The sequence below is a fragment of the Myotis myotis genome, unplaced genomic scaffold (genome assembly GCF_014108235.1).
Source record: "Myotis myotis isolate mMyoMyo1 unplaced genomic scaffold, mMyoMyo1.p scaffold_m19_p_2, whole genome shotgun sequence".
Taxonomy (NCBI): Eukaryota; Metazoa; Chordata; class Mammalia; order Chiroptera; family Vespertilionidae; genus Myotis; species Myotis myotis.
Window position 1 is genome coordinate 635,172 of NW_023416324.1, and position 17,666 is coordinate 652,837.

Here is a 17,666-nt window from a genome sequence, read left to right on the forward strand (position 1 = left end):
TGCACGCCCCACACTGGGGATCAAGCTCCCAACCCAGGCAGTGCCCCGACCGGGAATCAAACCCTGACCTCCTGGTCCGTAGGTCGAAGCTCACCCACTGAGCCCCGCCGGCCCAGCCCCAGGCTCTCGCTGTTTAAAATTAAAAGCGTGTTTTTCCTGTGCTGGAAGTCACATCATCTGACATGAACCCTTTTCGGGTGACCCCGTCAGTGACATGCAGCACCTTCACCGTGCTGTGTGGCCACCACCTCGGTCCAGTTCCAGAACATTCTCATCAGCCCACAGGAGACCCCATGCCCACGAGCAGTCACTCCCCATCTCTCTGTCCCCAGCCCCTCCCGTGCCCGCGGCTGTGCCCGCCCTGGACACTCCGGTCGGCGGAGGCCAGGCCAGGCGGCCGTGGGTGTCCGGCTCCTCTCGCTGAGCAGCACCGGCCGTGCGGCGGGTGTGGGCGCTTTGTCCCCCTTCGTGGCCGAGCAATCGTCCGCAGTGTGGACCCGCCGCAACCTGGTGACCCACCCGTCGGCTGGTGCACGCTTGGGCTGTTCCGGCTTATTCTGAACAGTGGGACCGGGATGGGAGGTGGGATGCGGGGTCCACGCGCTGTGTGACGTTCCCTAAGTTGTTTTCCGTCTCTGGACTTAGAGGGTCCATTGGCAAGATGCAGGGGCTGGACCAGAGGGTCCGGGCCAGTCAGGTCTCCTGTGGGCACACCCTGCCCACACCCGGAGGCTGTGCTGACTAATTCCTGTGCACCCCAAAAGGGCCGTCCTGGGGAATAGGCGCTGCTGTCCAGCCTCCCAAGCCCCCCCAATCTGGACCACCCGGTGGCCCGCTCCCTGCCCCCCACTCAGCCCCCCTGGATCCAGGTCAGCTCAGTCCAGCACAGGGACCACCTGCCAGCAGGAGGTGTGCCAGTGCTGCCAGCTCCTTGTCAAAACCCTGTGGGTGGTGAGCTGAAGGGTTGTTGGCTTGGGGGGTGGACACGGCTGAGTTCATCTCCAACCCCGAGAAACCCCGTGGCCGCTCCTGCGCTCCAGCTGTGCTGTGTGACCCCCGCAGGCCACTCACCCTCTCTGAGCCTGCAGCAGAGTGAGCTTGTGGCCGGCACTTTCTGAGCTGCGTGTCCCAGGCCGGCTGTCCTCACCGAGCCCATCTTAGTCCCCAGGCCTCCCTGCCCCGTGCCCTGCCTGGTCCCGGGGTGAGCTCAGGGCTGTGCCCCTGGTCCTGGGACTCGCTGCCCAGCACGTGGCAGTCCTGGGGGCGAGCCTGCGTGGGGACACAGTGACAGGGTTCGGGGGTCTGTTCCTCTCCCGGTGGCTCCGGGCAGGTCCGGGCCTGCCCGCTCGGGCACTGCCAGGCTGTAGCTGCTGCGCCAGGGACCTGGAGATGCCACCTCAGGCTGTGGAAGTGGGTCCTGCCCCTCCCCCACCGTGGGGCCAGAGCCAGCAGAGCCCACCTGGCCCCCGCCTCTCCCTCCTGGGCATGGAGGCTCTCGGGAGGGGCACTGGTCAGGACCCAGGCCCCCACCCCCCTGGGCCCTGCACGTGTCCCTCGAGGGGCGGCCCCACATCCAGGGTCTCCGGGAGCCCCCAGCCCGGCTCCAGACCCCGGGCTCAACCTGGAGGCAAGTTCATCATCACCCCCAGCAGGGTCTCCCTCGGGGGCCGTGGAGACAGGTGCGTGAGGCCCGAACCCCGCTCCCGAAGGGCCGCGGAGCCGGGCTCGCTGTCGCCGCCCCCCCCCCCCCCCCCCCCCCCCCCCCCCCCGGCACAGGTGGCGGCTCTGAAAAGGCCTCGCGGCCCGGGGCCTCCCCCAGCCGGGGTGAAGCGGGGCCTGCAGGTCTGCCAGGCAGGCCTCCTGCCCACTCACGGAATGGGGGAGGGGAGCACGCAGGGGCCTCCCCCAGCTCACTGCCACCCTTCCTGCTGCAGAGGGAAGATGTCCGGGCCCACCGCCCCCGACGAGGGAACCACCTTCCAGAACCTGTGGAACTCGCTGTGAGTATTTCCTGCCCCCCCCACCCCCCGGCTGGCGGGCTGGGGTGCTGCTGGGCCTGCTCCTGGGGACCCAGCTCTAAAGTACGAGCACTTCCGTCTGACCAGCTTTCAGAGGGGTCGGGGCCAGGGGCGGCCCCGGGGACAGAGCCCACTGTGACCCTCCCTCCTCCGTGTTCACAGCATGGGAGGGGAGGAGGCAGGAGGGGGAGGGGAGGAGGCGGGAGGGGGAGGGGAGGAGGCGGGAGGGGGAGGGGAGGAGGCAGGAGGGGGAGGGGAGGCTGCGGGCATGAGTCCCTGGGACTCACAGGGGTGGGGGGGGGAGCAGGAGAATTAGGCTCCCCACCCCCCCAAGCCTGGGCTGGTCCCGAGCTGGGCCTGGGCAGTCGGGCTGACAGCGCTGCTTTCTGTCCCCAGGCCCCACAGCACCTACTTTGACCTGCCCCAGGCGAGCCAGGGCAGCAGCGAGGGGGTCAGACCCGACAGCACCTACTTTGACCTGCCCCAGGCGAGCCAGGGCAGCAGCGAGGGGGCGTGTGGCACAGAGGCCGGCATGGACTTCCACCTGCCAGGCATGGCCGCCTCGTCCGTCATGGTGAGTGGGGTGGCCGCCAGCAGAGGGTGGGCAGTGAGTGTGGACTGTCCTGTCCTGGGAGCCTGCGGACAGCAAACAGGCTCTCTGCATGCTCTGTGGGGTTGTCAGGGCATTTCAGGGGCAAAACAGAAAATGTATCAGCTCACATAACCCTCCTGTAGAGATGCCAGGGACAGGTGTGAACTCAGCTATGGCTGGATCAGGGGCAGGTGTGGGCTCAGGTATGGATGGATCAGGGGCAGGTGTGAGTCAGGTATGACTGAATCCAGGTGTTTAAACAGGTGCCTCTCTTGCCCTGCTTTCCCGACAGTGGCTTTGCTCTCAGGCAGCCTCCTCTCATGGGGGAAGTACAGGCTCTACCAGCACCCCCCTCTCCACGGGGAGGACCCCTCTGGGTCCTGAGTCCCACGGGCCTGCCTCTCATTGGTCTGCACGTGGTCATGTGCCCACCCCCGAGCCACCCCTCTGCCTCTGCTCTGCCTGGGCCCCTGGTACCCCCTGAGGGTCAGATGGAATGAGGTGACGTGGGCTCCTCTGCTGGGGTCCAACCCCAGCAGGTCCAGGGGTCCCCAAAGGTGTGGACGGAGTTAGCGAAGAAGGAAGGACACAGAGGCAGCGTTCAGTTGATCAGCAGCCTAGCCAGGATCTCTAGCCAAGTTCTGGTCAGGATCTCCAGCCAGGTTCTGTGTCCATGTTGCCTTGCTAGGTTCTCCAGCCAGGTTCTCCAGGTTCTCCAGCCAGGTTCTGTAGCCATGTTCCCTCGCTAGGTTCTCCAGCCAGGTTCAGTCACCAGGTTCTAGTCAGGTTCTCTTGCCATGTTCTATCCAGGTTCTGTAGCCAGGTTCTGTCTCTAGGTTCTGCCTCTAGGTTCTGTTGCCAGTTTCTGTCCAGGATCTTTTGCCATGTTCTCTCGCTAGGTTCTGTCTAGTTTCTGTGTCTAGGTTCTGTGTGTAGGTTCTGTGTGTAGGTTCTGTGTGTAGGTTCTGAGTCCTGTTGTCTTGTTACATCTGTATTTATACCAGTTGATTCCAATCCTATCAATCTCTATTCCAAAGGTTAGGTCATTTCTTATCTCCATTCCAGGGAGTAAAGATTATGTAGCTTAAGCATGATTGTTCGTAGTTAAAGTGATTAATTACCCGCCTGGCACTCAGTTAAGGGGTTTTATTCCCTCCCTAACTTCAGGGGAAAATCCCTACCTGGGGAAACAACCTTTCTCAGAGACCTTGGTTAAAACACATAGTGCCAAGAAGGTGAGCAAACATATTAAGAACAGTATGCCATATATGCCAGGTCCCTTGAAACAGTAAGGATGGACCGGCTCCCGGCACTCCTCCCACACAGGACTGAGTTGTGGGGGAGGTTGAGGGAGGGGCGTGGCTGGGGCTGCAGGGGCCATTGGGCCACACCCCGCTGGCTGCAGGGACTGAGGTCCCGCCAGCTGGGCATTGCTGTTGGCAGGAAGGCAGAGCTGTAGCAGCAGGTGGTGGCCTTGTCTCCAGCCACCCGTTGCCAGGTGGGCGGCAAGCAGGTGACCCCTGGCCCGGGGAGGCCCCACGGTACCATCCTGAGTCTCCCCCGAGGCTGCTTCCTTGGGAAAGCACTGGACCCGGGTCAGCTCCGTCCTGCCCACAGGCTGCTGCCCGGGGCTCCCTCGGGTGGGGCCCGTCGAGGACACTTTGCTCAGTGCCTGAGGGAAGCCCGGGGCCGCAGCTGTCCGGGCTGCTGGCCTCCCTGAGGCCAGCTGAGCATCTGTCTTGGACCCAGGGCCAGGGCCCAGGAGGGAGGCAGCGCTGGGAAGTCCGGAGGCCGGGACTGGCCCCCTCCCTACAGCCGCCTCTTCCAAGTGGGGACCCCTCCCGGCAACACACCCGCCTGTGGCACCTGGGCGTTGGGTGAAGGAGCAAGGGTGCGGGGGTTGGGGGAGAGGGGGGAGAAGGGGAGGGGGGGTGGGGTGGGGGTCAGGGTCCCCGCGTCCTCTGTGGGCCTCGCTGCGGGGCTGGCATGGACCCGCTGGCCCTCAGGGACTCGCAGATGGCAGCTGCTGGGGCGGGCAGGCCAGGGGGTGGGGCCGAGGCAGACGCTGCCCACGGGTGGCCTGGTGTGGCCCAGAGCAGGATGAGAGGGGGACGTGGTGTCCCCACTCTTGGGGTCGCTCTCTGTGCTGCCAGCTGCTCCCCAGGGCAGAGGGTCCCCCCATTCCTGGACACAGGGCCCTGTGTTGGGACCCACCTGGGCTCCTTGGTAGGGATGCCGTCGGCTGCAGCGAGACCCGCAGACATTGCCGCTTCAGGAGCCAGTGTTGCTGCGGGCCGGCCTGGCCCTCGGGTCTTGTGATGACGGGTCTTGTGATGACGTGGTGACCGCCAGCAGGGAGCTGGGAAGAATTCGGTTTATTTCTCACTGGTCCTGGAGGGCACGCGGCTCGCCTGGGGAGGGGGAGTCAGGGGGGGAGGGGGAGTCAGGGGGAGAGGGGTGTCGGGGGGGGGGTATGGCCTCAGGTTCAGGGGTTCACTCTATTGGTTTATTTGAAAGGCGGGGAGGGAAAAGCAGGGTCACCCAGCGGGCAGCCCTCCAGGGGGCCAGGGCTGTGGGGAGGGGCCCCGGGGGGCGGCCTGGCCCGGCTGCGGTGCAGCTGGCCCGTGTCTACCGGGGACGGGGTCTAAATGGGCGCTCCTCGGTCACAGGCTTGACGCCAGGCACTGGCATTACAATCAAAGGGCGAACGGCCCCTCTGTGGGGGGACGGGAGCTGCCGCCTGTCTTAGGGAGCGGGGCCTGAGGGCAGCCTCCTAGGAAGTCCGTCTCCGGAATTGTGGGAGCCGCCCCACCAGCCACTGCTCACCCCCGAGGGCAGAGGCCGGGAGACCCACAGCCCGGAGCTGGGAGGGCCCGCGATGGAGGCGGAGGGGCCACTCTAGGTTCCAGCGGTGCCCCCACTGCTGAGCTGCTGAGCGTGTCCGGCCTGGGGCGGGGAGGGCATGGGGAGGACACGGGGAGGACACGCCTGTCCCAGCCCGGAGCGAAGAGGGTGGGCTTCCCACGTCAGGGAACCGCTGGGCCAATCTGCGGGGGAGCAACACCCCACTTAGTAAAAGTCGGACAGGGATCACCTGGAACCCGCTGGCCACCCCCTGCGCCTGCCCCTGACCCCTGCCCAGCCCCCTCGTGGGACTTGGTGAGCTTGGCACCCCTCGCCCTCCCCCGCCCCACAGCCCAGGTGTCACGTCAGAGGCTCAGCAGCATGGGTAGCCGGCCGCAGCGCCCAGCCGGACTGCTTTGCCCACGGACCTCTGCCCACCGTGTCCAGGTGCCTGGGTGGGGTGCTCTGGGTCCCCCAATTGTGGGACTCGCTTAGCAAGAGGTGCAGGCTTAGGCAGGCCCAGTCCTGGGGGGCAGAGAGGATGTTGGTGCCTTCTGTAGTTTGGGGGCCTTGGGCCTCCATGCCGCCCCCCTCCCACCCCCACTCCCCCGCCCCCACACTGGAGAACTGGGCAGGTTCCTTCCCAGCTCTGGAGGTGTGGGAAAGGGGAGCCACGGTGCTCAGCAGGTCCCCCTCCCCTGCAGCCCCAGAGTCAGCGTGCCCCTCCCGCGCCCCTTCCCGCCTCTCCTGCCGCTTTTTTCTGGCGACAGCTGCCGTGGGCAGGTGGCCCACCGTGGGTGTGGGGGGGCTGCAGCCAGCAGGGGCCCGCCCACCTCCCCTCAGGTGCCAACAGCAAGCTGCCAGCTCTGGGGCTGCGTTCCTGTCGGGGGAGGGGCATTGCTCAGCTGGTCCCCAGCAGGGACGGGGGCAGAGGGAGGGAAGGGACCCCTCCACAGGGAGGGTCTGCAGCCTGAGGCAGGGGTGGGGCTGGGGCAGGAGGTGGGCTCAGCTCTCTGCCACCCTCTCCAGCCCCCGCCCCCAGCAGTGAGCCCTGCCCGGCCCCTGGGCCACCAGGCTGAGCCCTGGCCGGGCCTCCTCACAGAGCCGCTGCCATGTGGCCAGACCTCACCGGGAGTCCTGAGGACGCGGCAAGTGGGGGGAGCCCCATGAGTAAGAATGGAAACTGCAGGGGCCGCGGGAGGCCCCGAGGAAGCAGGTGCTGGGGACCGAGACAGGAGGCGGCTCCTGGGGATGGAGGCCCCGCTCCCCGCCCGGTCCCGTGGCCAGGACTTGGGAGAAATGCGCAGGAGGGGGCGCCGCTGGGGAGCCGTGGGTGCCCCTCCGGGGAGCCGTGGGTGCCCCTCTGGGGAGCCGTGGGCGCCGCTGGTGGAGCCGTGGGTGCCCCTCCGGGGAGCCGTGGGCACCGATGGTGGAGCCGTGGGTGCCCCTCCGGGGAGCCGTGGGCACCGATGGTGGAGCCGTGGGTGCCCCTCTGGTGGAGCCGTGGGTGCCCCTCTGGGGAGCCGTGGGTGCCCCTCTGGTGGAGCCGTGGGTGCCCCTCTGGTGGAGCTGTGGGCGCCCCTCTGGGGAGCCGTGGGCGCCGCTGGTGGAGCCGTGGGTGCCCCTCTGGGGAGCCGTGGGTGCCCCTCTGGGGAGCCGTGGGCGCCGCTGGTGGAGCCGTGGGTGCCCCTCCGGAGAGCCATGGGCGCTGCTGGTGGAGCCGTGGGTGCCCCTCTGGTGGAGCCGTGGGCGCTGCTGGGGGAGCCGTGGGGACAGGCAGGTGCTCAGGCCCTCGCCAGGGGTGCAGCCCTGCTGCTCTGGACCCGCCGCCAGGGCTGGAGAGAGGTGGCCTTTCTGACCTGCTGACCCTCCCGCTGGGCAGCGTCCCATCCAGGGCGCTCGGGGGGAGCAGGCCTGAGCCCTGAGCACAGAGAGGCCAAGGCCGCCGGGGGGCCAGCCCAGGGCCCTGAGGCCCCAGCTGCCCCGGAGCCCAGGAGGAAGCACTGCCTGGGCGGTGGGGGCCTCGCTGAGACCTGTGGCTCCCCCTTTCCTGCACCCTCCCACCCTGGGCCCATTCCGGCATCTTTCCCCTCAAACCCTTCTTCCTTTTGTGTCTCCTTTCTGCACGTTCAGAGGAGGCCATCCTTCCGGCCCCCCCATCCCCCCTGCAGCCCCCCAGCCCTCCCCAACCTCCCCCTGTGCTGAGTCCTGGCTGACGCTCTTTGCCGACCACTGCTCTCTGGACCGGCGAGGACTCCGGCTCTGAGGGGTCTGGGGTTTGCCCAGCTCTGCACAGTGCCCTCTGCGGAGGCGGGTTCGAGCCAGGGCCTCGCCTCCTCTCCAGCCCCGTCTGTCTCCCTGCAGCGTGTCTGCCCAGCCCCATCCCACAGGAACCGCAGCGGCGCCGGGCCCTCCAGGTGGCTTTGAAGGGCTCCCTGCCCTGACCCTCTCGCCCGCGGGCCTCTGGGCTAGGATGGCTCTCAGCGGCCGCCTCCAGCCAGGGCTCCTCACCTGGGCCCCGGGGGACCCCTTCCCGGGGCCTGTCTACCCCACCAACCTCTGTTTTCCTGGATTGTCCTATGGGCGGTGCAGACCTGTGTGTTGGGAGCTAGCAGCCATGGCCAAAGGGACTCGCAGAGCGCCTGGGGGCCGCGCCCGGCTCAGCCCCTGCCTGGCTCAGTCTTCCAGCCGACGGACTGGAGGAGGCCGAGCTGAGGACAGGGTCTCCCCGTCTCTCCAACAGCTTGCAGGTTCTTAACTCTTGTTGGGCTTGGAAGCCTGAGGTCGCAGGCCACTGCCCTGGGACTGCGGCCCTCACAGATGCCCTGCCTGACCCCAGCGAGGACCCGCCCCTACGCCCGGGCAGCCTTGTGCCAAAGGTGGTCAATTACAGCGGCAACTGAGACTCCAGGAGGGGGTGGTGGTGACCATCTCGAGTCCCCGCTGGGCAGCGCTGTGTGGGCGCTGTCCGCGCTGAGGGCCCCACAGCTGGCTCGCTGTGAGGGGCAGGGCCCCCGGGGTCAGGGCGCCAGGCCAGCGGCAGCCGGCAGCCCGGAGTGCGTAGCTCCGGCTCCTCTCACTCAGTCGCCGCCTGTGCCACGCGGCTGCTCATGCCTTCACCGGCTCCCCTGTGGGGTGGCCCCGGGGGACCAGCACGTTGCCGGGTAGGAGGGAGATGGCTCCGCCCAGGGCGCCAGGGCCATGGCACCATCTCTTCCCTCTGGGGTGCCCCGGCCCTGCCTACCCTTGTGCTCAGGGGTGCAGCTCGTGCCCCTCAGGGCCCCCGGTGGGCGGCATCTCAGAGGGAGCAGGTGTGGCTTCATTATGAGCCCGGCGCTGGCCCGGCGCCGCCCCTCCTGCGGCCTCCGTGGTGCGGTCCAGCTCAGCAGTGGGCAAGCCGAGGCCTGCCTGGGCCGATGAATAGTCATGAGGAGTAAGGGGTGGGCGCCGTTTTGTTGTTGGATGCGGGCAGTTGACAGAACTAAGGGAGATGGAGAGAGAGAAGATGCCAACCCACAGCCCACACGCCCCGCAGCACCCCGGGCTGCTGCCCCCCTAGCCGCCAGCCGCTCCCCCGGCCGCCCCTGTGCCCGCGCCCCCGGCCGCCCAGACCCATGCCGCGCCCCGCAGCGCGCCAGCTCCCCCGCGTGTGCAGAGCCCCGCGCCCACCATGCTGTACGTCAGCGACTCGGTGCAGCAGCTCGTCACGGTAGGTGTGCCGCGGGCACCCCCAGACCTCGCGGGGACCCGTCTCCATCCTTCTCGGGGGCCTGGGGGTTTCGCCAGGGTGGAGGGCTCAGAGGGGCGCACTGGGCGGGGGCGCCATCCAGGGCAGAGGCTGGCAGGTGCTGGGCATGGAGGCGGGTGCCTGCCATCCTGGGGGTGCTCTGGGGACCCGGCCCTCTGGCTGGGCGGGGCCGCAGCCACGAGAGGAGGCGGGTGGGTGTCTGGTCAGCGCTGGGCGGCCGCCTCTTGGCGAAGGGGTTTCTGGCTTCTCGGCCTGGGGGTGGCGGCTCCATCCCAGGTTAAGGGTCCCGGAGCGGCCCTGCCCTGTCCCCAGCTGCCGGAGCTCAGCGTCCCCGGGGGTCGTCACTCTCCCCGGTGTGGGCTGGAGGCTCCCTGACCACGAGCATCCTCCCCGGAGCCTCTCACCTCACGCCAGGCAGGGCGCTTCTCGCGGGCTGGGGGCTGGCACGGTGAGGGTCAGCGGGTCAGATGCCTGCTGCCGGCCTCAGGGAGAGACGGGCGGCGGCGGGAGATCACGGGACCGAGCTCACGTGCAGGCCTGGCCGGTGCTCTGGGAGCCGGGGAGGCAGCGCTGCCGCCTGAGCAGGTGGGCCCAGCCGCTCACGCCGGCCAGCCGGAGGCAGACAGCGCGGGCCGTGGTCCCGAGGCCCCGGGCACACGGAGATCCTGGCGTAGCCTTTTCCCACGAATGAAGCGGGGTCACAGCTGAGCCAGGCGAATGCCAAGCCCGGGCTGCGTGGGGCCGGGTGGGGCCGGGCAGGGGGCGGGGGGACTGGGCTCTGGCCCTGGAGCGTGGCCTCCCGTGTGAGCCGCGGGCAAAGGAGCCGCCGGAGCCCATCCTGCCGCCATCCCCGTGTTTGGGGACCAGCAATGGCCACCGTGTCCTCCCGGGTGCCCCGGCAGCTCTGACGCCCCCCGCAGCTCTGACGCCCCGGCAGCTCTGACGCCCCCCTGCAGCTCTGACGCCCCAGCAGCTCTGATGCCTGCGGGCCTGGGCGGTGGCTGGGCTGGGTGGGGGTGGGGCCTCTCCTGTTTCCGTCCCAGAGGGAGACAGGCTGTGTGCACCTGTCCCAGGGAGGAAGTGGTGTTCCACCTCAAACTCCAAGATACTGAAGAAATAGGTTGGATTCAGAAAAATGTTGGTCACCCTGTTGTCACTGAGAGCACACGGGGTGTTTCCCCGGGGGACGGGGGGGACGGAGGGGAGAGACGGGGGGACGGGGGGGGGGTAAGGGGGCTCCTGCACAGCCACCCTGAGGGGGAGCTGCACTCGCTCCCTGTGTAGCCTCGGCAGGAGGGCCCCAGGCGGGAAAAGCCAGGAAGTATTGACTAAGCGCCTACTGCATACAAGGGCCTGCGAGGGAGGAGGGACAGGATCTGGAAGAACCCCTGCTGCAGTCTGAGAGCTGACCACAGGGGGGCAGCGCAGAGCTGGGAGCCACCGGGAGGGACGCGGCCCTGGGACCAGGTGGGAGCCCGGGTGCCCAGAGCAAAGGCGCCGGCGGAATTAGCGGAGGGTGGGTGTGAGGGTGAGGTGACCCGGTGAAGGGAGCCGACATTTGATCAGAGGGGGAGCAAGCAGAGGATGAGGAGGGAGGGGCAAGCCTTCAGGCTCAGCCATCTCGGGGACCAGGAGCAGCGGGCAGGGGCAGGAGCAGGAGGGAGGGAGACGGGTCGCAGGGGGGCGGGTGAGGGAGGGGTGTCCAAAGCTGATGACCTGCAGAGCAGGACGGGCCTGAGCAGTGCCCACCCAGACATGGGGAGGGGCCTCCAGGTGGAGGGCGGCGGGGGGAGCGGGGAGTCTGGGCCACGTTGGCCGGAGCGGCCGCTTGGACACTGGGCAGCAGGTGTCTGCCGGCAGGAGGGCTGTGGGATGGCCTGTGAGGAGTGCCAGCCCCAGTGGGCGCATGGCCAGGGCTGGGGGGCAGCATGGAGGGAGAGTGACCGAGAGGAGAGCAGCCGGCCGTGCCCCCGGGCCCCCGAAAGGAGACAAGTGGGGAAGGGACGTCACACCGGTGACGAGAGGGCCAGGCTGGGCCGCTGGAGAGGGGCTGGGCCGGGAGCGGGGGGTGTCACTGCTGAGGGGTAGGACACTGTGAGGGCAGAAAGGGGGCGGGTCTGTGGCCAGGACGGGACAGAGCCGAGCTGGAGTGACTGAGGGTGGGAGTGGGCTTCCCCTCCCCAACCTTGTGCGTGGAGCTCAGGCTCTGGGGGGCGGGGAGGGCTGCCTCTTCAGAAAGCAGCACCAGCACCGGCTTCTGAGGGCGAGGGGTCACCCCATCCACTGGCCGCTGCCCCAAAGTCCCAGCACCGACCCCACCCGGCAGCCTGGATGTCTGCTGGGACCTCCACCTCCCGTCCAGGCGAGCACCCGCCTGCCCTGGCACGTCTGGCTCAGCGAGGGAGACCCCTCTGTCTTCCCTTGGCGCTGTTCTTGACCCCCTTCCTGAACCCCACATCTGGCTCACCAGGAGCCCTCCCAGCCCCACCCGGTCCTGCGGCGGCATCTTTTCCCTCGAGGGTCACCTCGGAGCCACTGGCCGAGCGCCCCGCCTGCCCCCTCCATTGCTGGCCTCTTTGTGTTGAGGTCACAGGGATAAAGGGGGGGCGTGGGGGCTGCGTCTCCAGCCCCTGGGAGGGCCCGGGAGGGGCTTGCTGAAGGGCAGAGCGCCCTCACCTGCCTGTCACCCCAGAGCCCTGAATTGGGGAGCAAACGACCGAAGCGGGGACCCCACTCTCACCACCTGCAGAGCTCTCCCAGCCCTGCCCTCCCTCCTCCACCTGCAGTCCCCTCCTCCAGACCCCCGGCCCCCAGATCTCTGAGCTGCTGTGAACTCCCCCCTGCAGAGGCAATCGACCCCCACCTCACCCTCCCGCGCCCTTCACCCTCATCACCATCGAAGGCTCCTCCAGGGCCCACTCTCTCTGCCCCCAGCGAAGAGGGCACCGCCAGGCCACCGGCCCCCGTGTCCTGACTCACCTCTGCCAGATGGACAGACGGATGGACAGAGGGACGGGTGGGTGGAGGACGTCAGGGTGACTCCTGGGGCAGCTCTGGGGCAGCAGGCAGGGGTGGGAAGGCTGGGGCTCCGGAGCCGTGCTCACGGAGGAGGGGGAGCAGCCCCACACCCGCCGTCCCCCGTGAGCCTCCCTCGCCCATGCGATCACAGAGCGCCCACCTTCATCCCAGCCCCCGGCGCCCCGAGAGGCAGGGCAGGCCCAGGCCCATTTCCTGGTGTTAGATAAGATCCATGGTGCCCAGCGGCGTGGCTCAGGGGCTGAGTGTCGACCTAGGAACCAGGAGGTCAGGGTTCGATTCCTGGTCAGGGCACATGCCTGGGTTGCGGGCTTGATCCCCAGTGCGGGGTGTGCAGGAGGCAGCCGGTCCATGATTCTCTCTCATCATGGATGTTTCTCTCTCTCTCTCTCTCTCTCTCTCTCTCTCTCTCTCTCTCTCTCTCTCTCCTTCTCCCTTCCTCTCTGAAATCAATTAACATAAATGCACCCCGTGGGCCTCTTGCCTATTTGTGAGCAGCTCTGAGGAGCCTGGGGGGGGGCACCCCAGAGACGCCACCGGCCTGGATACCCGTCCTCACTGTCCCAGCGGCGCTGTCTGCAGGTGGGGGCAGGCAGAGCGCCCTGGCTCAGCCTCGCTCCTGCAGACACACGCCTGGGGGGCCGGGGCCTCCGGCACACATTCGGGGTGCGAGGGGTGGAAAGTTCCACACGCGCTAGCATGGGCCGGGCGGCTCGCCTCAGCCCGGTGAGAGCGGAGGGTGCGCGGCTTTCGGGGGAGGGAGCCGGTGCGGCACAGGCCGGGTCTTGTCAGCATTTCCATCCGTTTAATCACAGACGCAGCGATGCCGTGGGAAGTACTGGGACGGAGGTCCTGCTCCGAGGGCCGGGTTAGCGGAGCCGCAGCCAGACGGCAGCCAGGCACTCGCAGGGGGCGGGGGGGGGGGGGCCGCGGCCAAAGCCCGGGCACGCCTGCACCGGCTCGGGAGCGGGAAGTTTCCTTCTCCCTTAAAGGTCTGGTCGTTAAAGGTCTGGCCGCAGTGCTCTCCCGGGAGCATGGGGTGCGGGGGTCAGAGCGGACACTGAGGGGCGCCCTGGCTGACCTCCCCACGATGCTCCAGGCAGAGCGCTCGGGACTGGAGCCGGCGCCCGCCCTGCGCCATGCGGCGGCCATAGGGCGATCCGCCAGACGGGGCGCCCCCAGAGCTCTGACCGTCCCCAGTCTCCTTGGTCGGTCTCTGGAAGGAGGGCGGGCTCTGACGCCCAGACTGGCAGCCACTGCCCTTCTGGGCGCTCGGGGATCCCTGCCTGGTCCTCCGGACCTGGCTGAGGTGACAGTGACGGGAGCCTGGCAGGAGCCCAGGCGGCTCCCGCCTCCGACATCAGGGTTAGTGTGACGCCTGGGAGGAGCTCCCCGCCCCCCGCCCCCCATGGACGCTGCTCCCCTCCCCTCTGGGGGGTGGGATTCTAGAATTCCGTCTGGTCCCTGTCCCTGCTCACGCTGCTGTTCCAGTGGCTTTGCCACTTCTGTTCCTCACTGAGTCCCTTCTGTCCTTCCCGGTGTGCAGGGCCGGCACACCCTGACCCACCAGAGCACCCTGTGCCCGCTCACACAGCCCTGCCGCAGCCAAGCTGCCAGCAGAGGTCAGAGGTCAAGGTCCTTGTGCGGTCAGAGCTCAGGGCCGCCCGGGCCTGGCCGGGCCTCCAGGGAACAGCGGAAACTCGAAGAGCGTGAAGCGTGAAGCGATGCAAACGAGCGCGGGCCTTTCCCGGCGCATCAAAAGGCAACCGGAACCCGTTTCCTCGACCGCTGCCCCCCCTCCCCAGGCTGTGCCCACGGGGCCTGCACACAGGCTCTGCGCCCCAGCTGGCCCGGCCTCAGCTGTGGGTGATTCTGGGCATGGCCCCCAGGGGCTGTGTCACAAGGGCCACTGCTCCACGCAGAGGAGTGGAGAGCAAGCCTGGGAGCACGGGGCGGTGGAGAAAGCCTGGGGGCTTCCAGGAGGCGGTGAGGAGGGGAACAGTATGAGCCAAGACCCGGGTGCAGACGGAGTGCCCAGGGCGGCTGGGAATGGGGCTTCCTGGGGGGCAGTGCTCACTGCCCAGAGGTGCAGGACTCCGCTTCCCATGTGTGTGTGGTGTCCCGGCGCCAGCCTCCCGGCCACTCTGCTTTCTCTGTCAAGTCCAGTGCCCGGCCTGGGAGTCAGCGGGAGCCGCCTCTGGGACCTGCGCTGATGTGCCTAGGCCATCTGGGCCTGTGGTCACACACGGCCCCTCTGGAGACCCCCAGGGCCCATCGGAGCGGCTCCCTGGGAGTGTGACCCAGAATGACTTGACTCTGCTGGCAGCGTGGCCTGCTTGGGCCCCTAGAAGAATGGTGCCACTCCCAGGCACCGCGGTGGCACCGAAACCCACATCCATTTCGCAGTCAGGACGTCCCGGGGGAGCTGCCGCGGTGGCGTGGATGCTGGGAAGCGGGCCTTCAGGAGGGCCTCGGGGCACAGGTGCTAAAAAATTCACTTTCCAGCTCCATCCCCCGAGTCATGTGAGCCGATCTGCACACTCTCCATAGAGAAGCGTGTGTGGGGTCATTACAGATGCAGCTCCCGGGAGGACCGGCTGGGAGGGAGGGCGCCTGGCAGGGCAGCAGCGGGTGCAGATTGCGCCTCACCCGCACAGGCAGGTGGCCTGGCCCCGGGCGCCCAGAGCAGGAGTGGGCGTGGTGGGTCTGCACAGTTTGGGGTCTGTCTGAGTTTGGGGTCTGTTTCATTCCCCCCGAGTTTCTGAGCATCCAGCGGGGTGCTAGGTGCAACAGGACAGGTGGGAAGTGACCTCACTCACCCTTCCCCGTGCCTGGAGCTCAGGGACTGTCCCCTGAGTGAGGGACTGGGGGCGGGGTCTCCCACCTGCTCCTGGGTGTGCAGGCCCAGCCCCAGTTCCCTCATCTGCAGCCTCAGCCATCGGGCTTTTGTGAGAGGTGGGCTCTCTGGGTCGCTGGGTCGGGGAGACCCTAGGCGGGGGGCACAGCTGCAGGGCTGGGAGGGGTGGGAGCTGGGATGGGCCTCGCCCCCTCCCCCTGCTCCTGGGACAGCACCCTCAGTCCCTGGGGCTGGAGTCCTTGGCAGAGGCCAGCCCCCTCCCTGGAGACGGGGGAGGGGTGGAGGGGTATGAGGGGGGCGGGGGAGAGGGGAGGGGGAGGGGCACTGCCCAGACACATGGGTGCAGGGAGCAGCCTCGGCTCACCCTCTCCACGCAGCAGGCCCCCCCCCCCTTCCGGACCGTTGGCCGAAGCCGGATCTAAGCCCAGCCCCGTCCGTGTGGCTCTGCCCTGGGTGAGCACCTGGTGCCCGTGGCCCCTGGAGGCGGCTGTGAGCACCAGGCTGCAGGGCGAATGGGACGGCCTGGAGGGGCCCGGGTCCTGGTGGAGGCGGCTCTGGGGCATCGGCTGCTCCACAGGAGGCAGCGAGGACCTGACCGGCCCGGCCCCTCCTGGGCCTCAGGCAGGCCTGGTGCTGGCCCCTCCGGGTCCCTGCGGGGAGGCCACCCCGGCTTCGCCCGCTCCTCTCCTCGCGGCCCTCCTGGGCCGGGCCCAGCAGCCTGGCAGCACATGCAGGCACATGTGGGCGCCGCGGGCCGGGCCTGTCCCAATCAGCCCACTCTCCCGAGTGGAGTTCTCGCTGCAAACACAACAAACCAAGAAAGTCCTGGGTTCGCCCAGGTCCCTGCCTGCAGCCAAGTGGGTCTCACCAAGCTGTGGGGTTCCTGGCTCTGCAGGGACCCCGCCCCCGCCTGAGGCTCTCCGCCTGGGGTCCCGCCCAGCCCCCCAGCTGCGAGGAAGGGGATGCAGGGGCCCCCTGTGGGCGGGCAGCCATGCGTAACCACACCTCCCCATGGGGGGGCCACGCAGAGCCCAGCCATACGGCAAACAGGACGGAAACCTGTGCCACCTCAGCATGTGGGCAGAGGCCACCCTGGGGAAGCAGGGCCACAGGGGGCAGTGCCCTCGGACGGAGCGCAGCCGGACGCGTGGTCTGTTCCCTGGGGAGGAGGGCCCACTGCCCCGGCACCAGGGCCCAAGGTGCTGCTGAGCCTGCCCTGTCCACGGGCCAGGGGGCGGGGGCTGGGGCCGGGTGGGGGGGGCTGCAGAGGAGGCCGGAGGGGACCCGGGGCTGCGGTGCGAGGGTGCTCGCTCGCCTGCCTGCCTGCGACTCCCGCTGCAGGGCTGCCGGGCGCAGAGATCCTATCAGCCGTCAGGCTCAGTGACTAAGGCCCTGGCACAGCGGCTGGTGAAGAATGTGGACAAGTTAAAATCTGAACAGGGCTGTTGTGGGGCGGCCTCCGTCTCCTGAACAGGCGGCCGGGGCGGGCGCCAGGCCTGGAGCCCCCCTGGGCGTCCCACTTGGGGACACGGGGACACGGGGACTCGTCTGAGGCTGCAGCTCTCACACAGCCCAGAGCACCCCCGCTGGGCCTCCCGGTCACCTGGAGAGAGGGGAGCATGGGGACGTGGGGGGCCGGGGCAGGAGGGGGCCCCTGCCCTCCCCACCCAGGACCCAACAGGCTCTCAGCCTCGTGCCAGAGGAAGGGGCCAGCTCACACCTGGTCCTCAGTCCTGGTCATTCCTACCTATAGGGCCTGTCCCATCTTCAGCCTCCCTCCCTCCTCCTTCCTTCCTTCTTCCTTCCTTCCTTCCTTCCTTCCCTCCTTCCTTCCTTCCTTCCTTCCTTCCTTCCTTCCTTCCTTCCTTCCCTCCTTCCTTCCCTCCTTCCCTCCTTCCTTCCTTCCTTCCTTCCTTCCTTCCTTCCTTCCTTCCTTCTTTCCTTCCTTCCTTCCCTTCTTCCTTCCCTCCTTCCTTCCCTCCTTCCCTTCCTTCCCTTCCTTCCTTCCCTCCTTCCTTCCCTCCTTCCTTCCCTCCTTCCCTTCCTTCCCTTCCTTCCCTTCCTTCCCTTCCTTCCCTTCCTTCCTTCCTTCCCTCCCTCCCTCCCTCCCTCCCTCCCCTTCCTTCCTTCCTTCCTTCCTTCCTTCCTTCCTTCCTTCCTTCCCTCCTTCCTTCCCTCCTTTCCTTCCTTCCCTTTCTTCTTTCCTTCCTTCCTTCCTTCCTTCCTTCCTTCCTTCCTTCCTTCCTTCCTTCCTTCCTTCCCTCCTTCCTTCCCTCCTTCCCTTCCTTCCTTCCTTCCTTCCTTCCTTCCCTCACCTGCTAGCCCCTGTCCAGCCCACCTCTGGAGTGAGAGCTTTGCAATGAGAAACGCACTACACCCCGCGCAGAGGGTGCTGGGAGCAGGAACAGGATGAGAGCTTCCCGTCCCCGTGTCCCTGTGTCCCCGTGTCCCCGTGTCCCCGTGTCCCCGTGTCCCCCGCAGCCACATCAGAAGGGAGGAAGCGCAGGGGAAACCGTGTAGTTCATTACCCGCCGTGCTGGTCCCAGAGTGTCCTCAACATGACACGGAGGA

The 17,666-nt window shown here is 67.9% G+C and overlaps 1 protein-coding gene across 5 annotated transcripts in view; it reads right to left on the reverse strand.

The window, feature by feature from the left end:
* LOC118675360 overlaps positions 1-17,666 on the reverse strand; it is a 20,262-nt gene continuing 2,596 nt past the window's right edge. Inside the window, exons 1-8 of one of the 5 annotated variants that reach the window (XR_004973875.1) lie at positions 9,124-10,388; positions 8,699-8,935; positions 5,883-5,979; positions 5,437-5,657; positions 4,825-4,969; positions 2,491-2,654; positions 1,072-1,269; positions 1-670 (exon numbers count right to left, since the gene is read on the reverse strand). Coding sequence is in view for 1 of the 5 variants with exons in the window: in XM_036347978.1 (XP_036203871.1) it covers positions 2,588-2,654; positions 4,825-4,969; positions 5,437-5,657; positions 5,883-5,979; positions 8,699-8,935; positions 9,124-9,211 (855 nt within the window). In the remaining 4 variants the exon portion in view is untranslated. Of the gene's footprint in view, positions 716-1,071; positions 1,270-2,283; positions 2,655-4,824; positions 5,022-5,436; positions 5,658-5,882; positions 5,980-8,698; positions 8,936-9,123; positions 10,389-17,666 lie in introns of those variants that run through there. The other 4 variants (XR_004973876.1, XM_036347978.1, XR_004973877.1 and 1 more) reach the window with 4 other exon arrangements.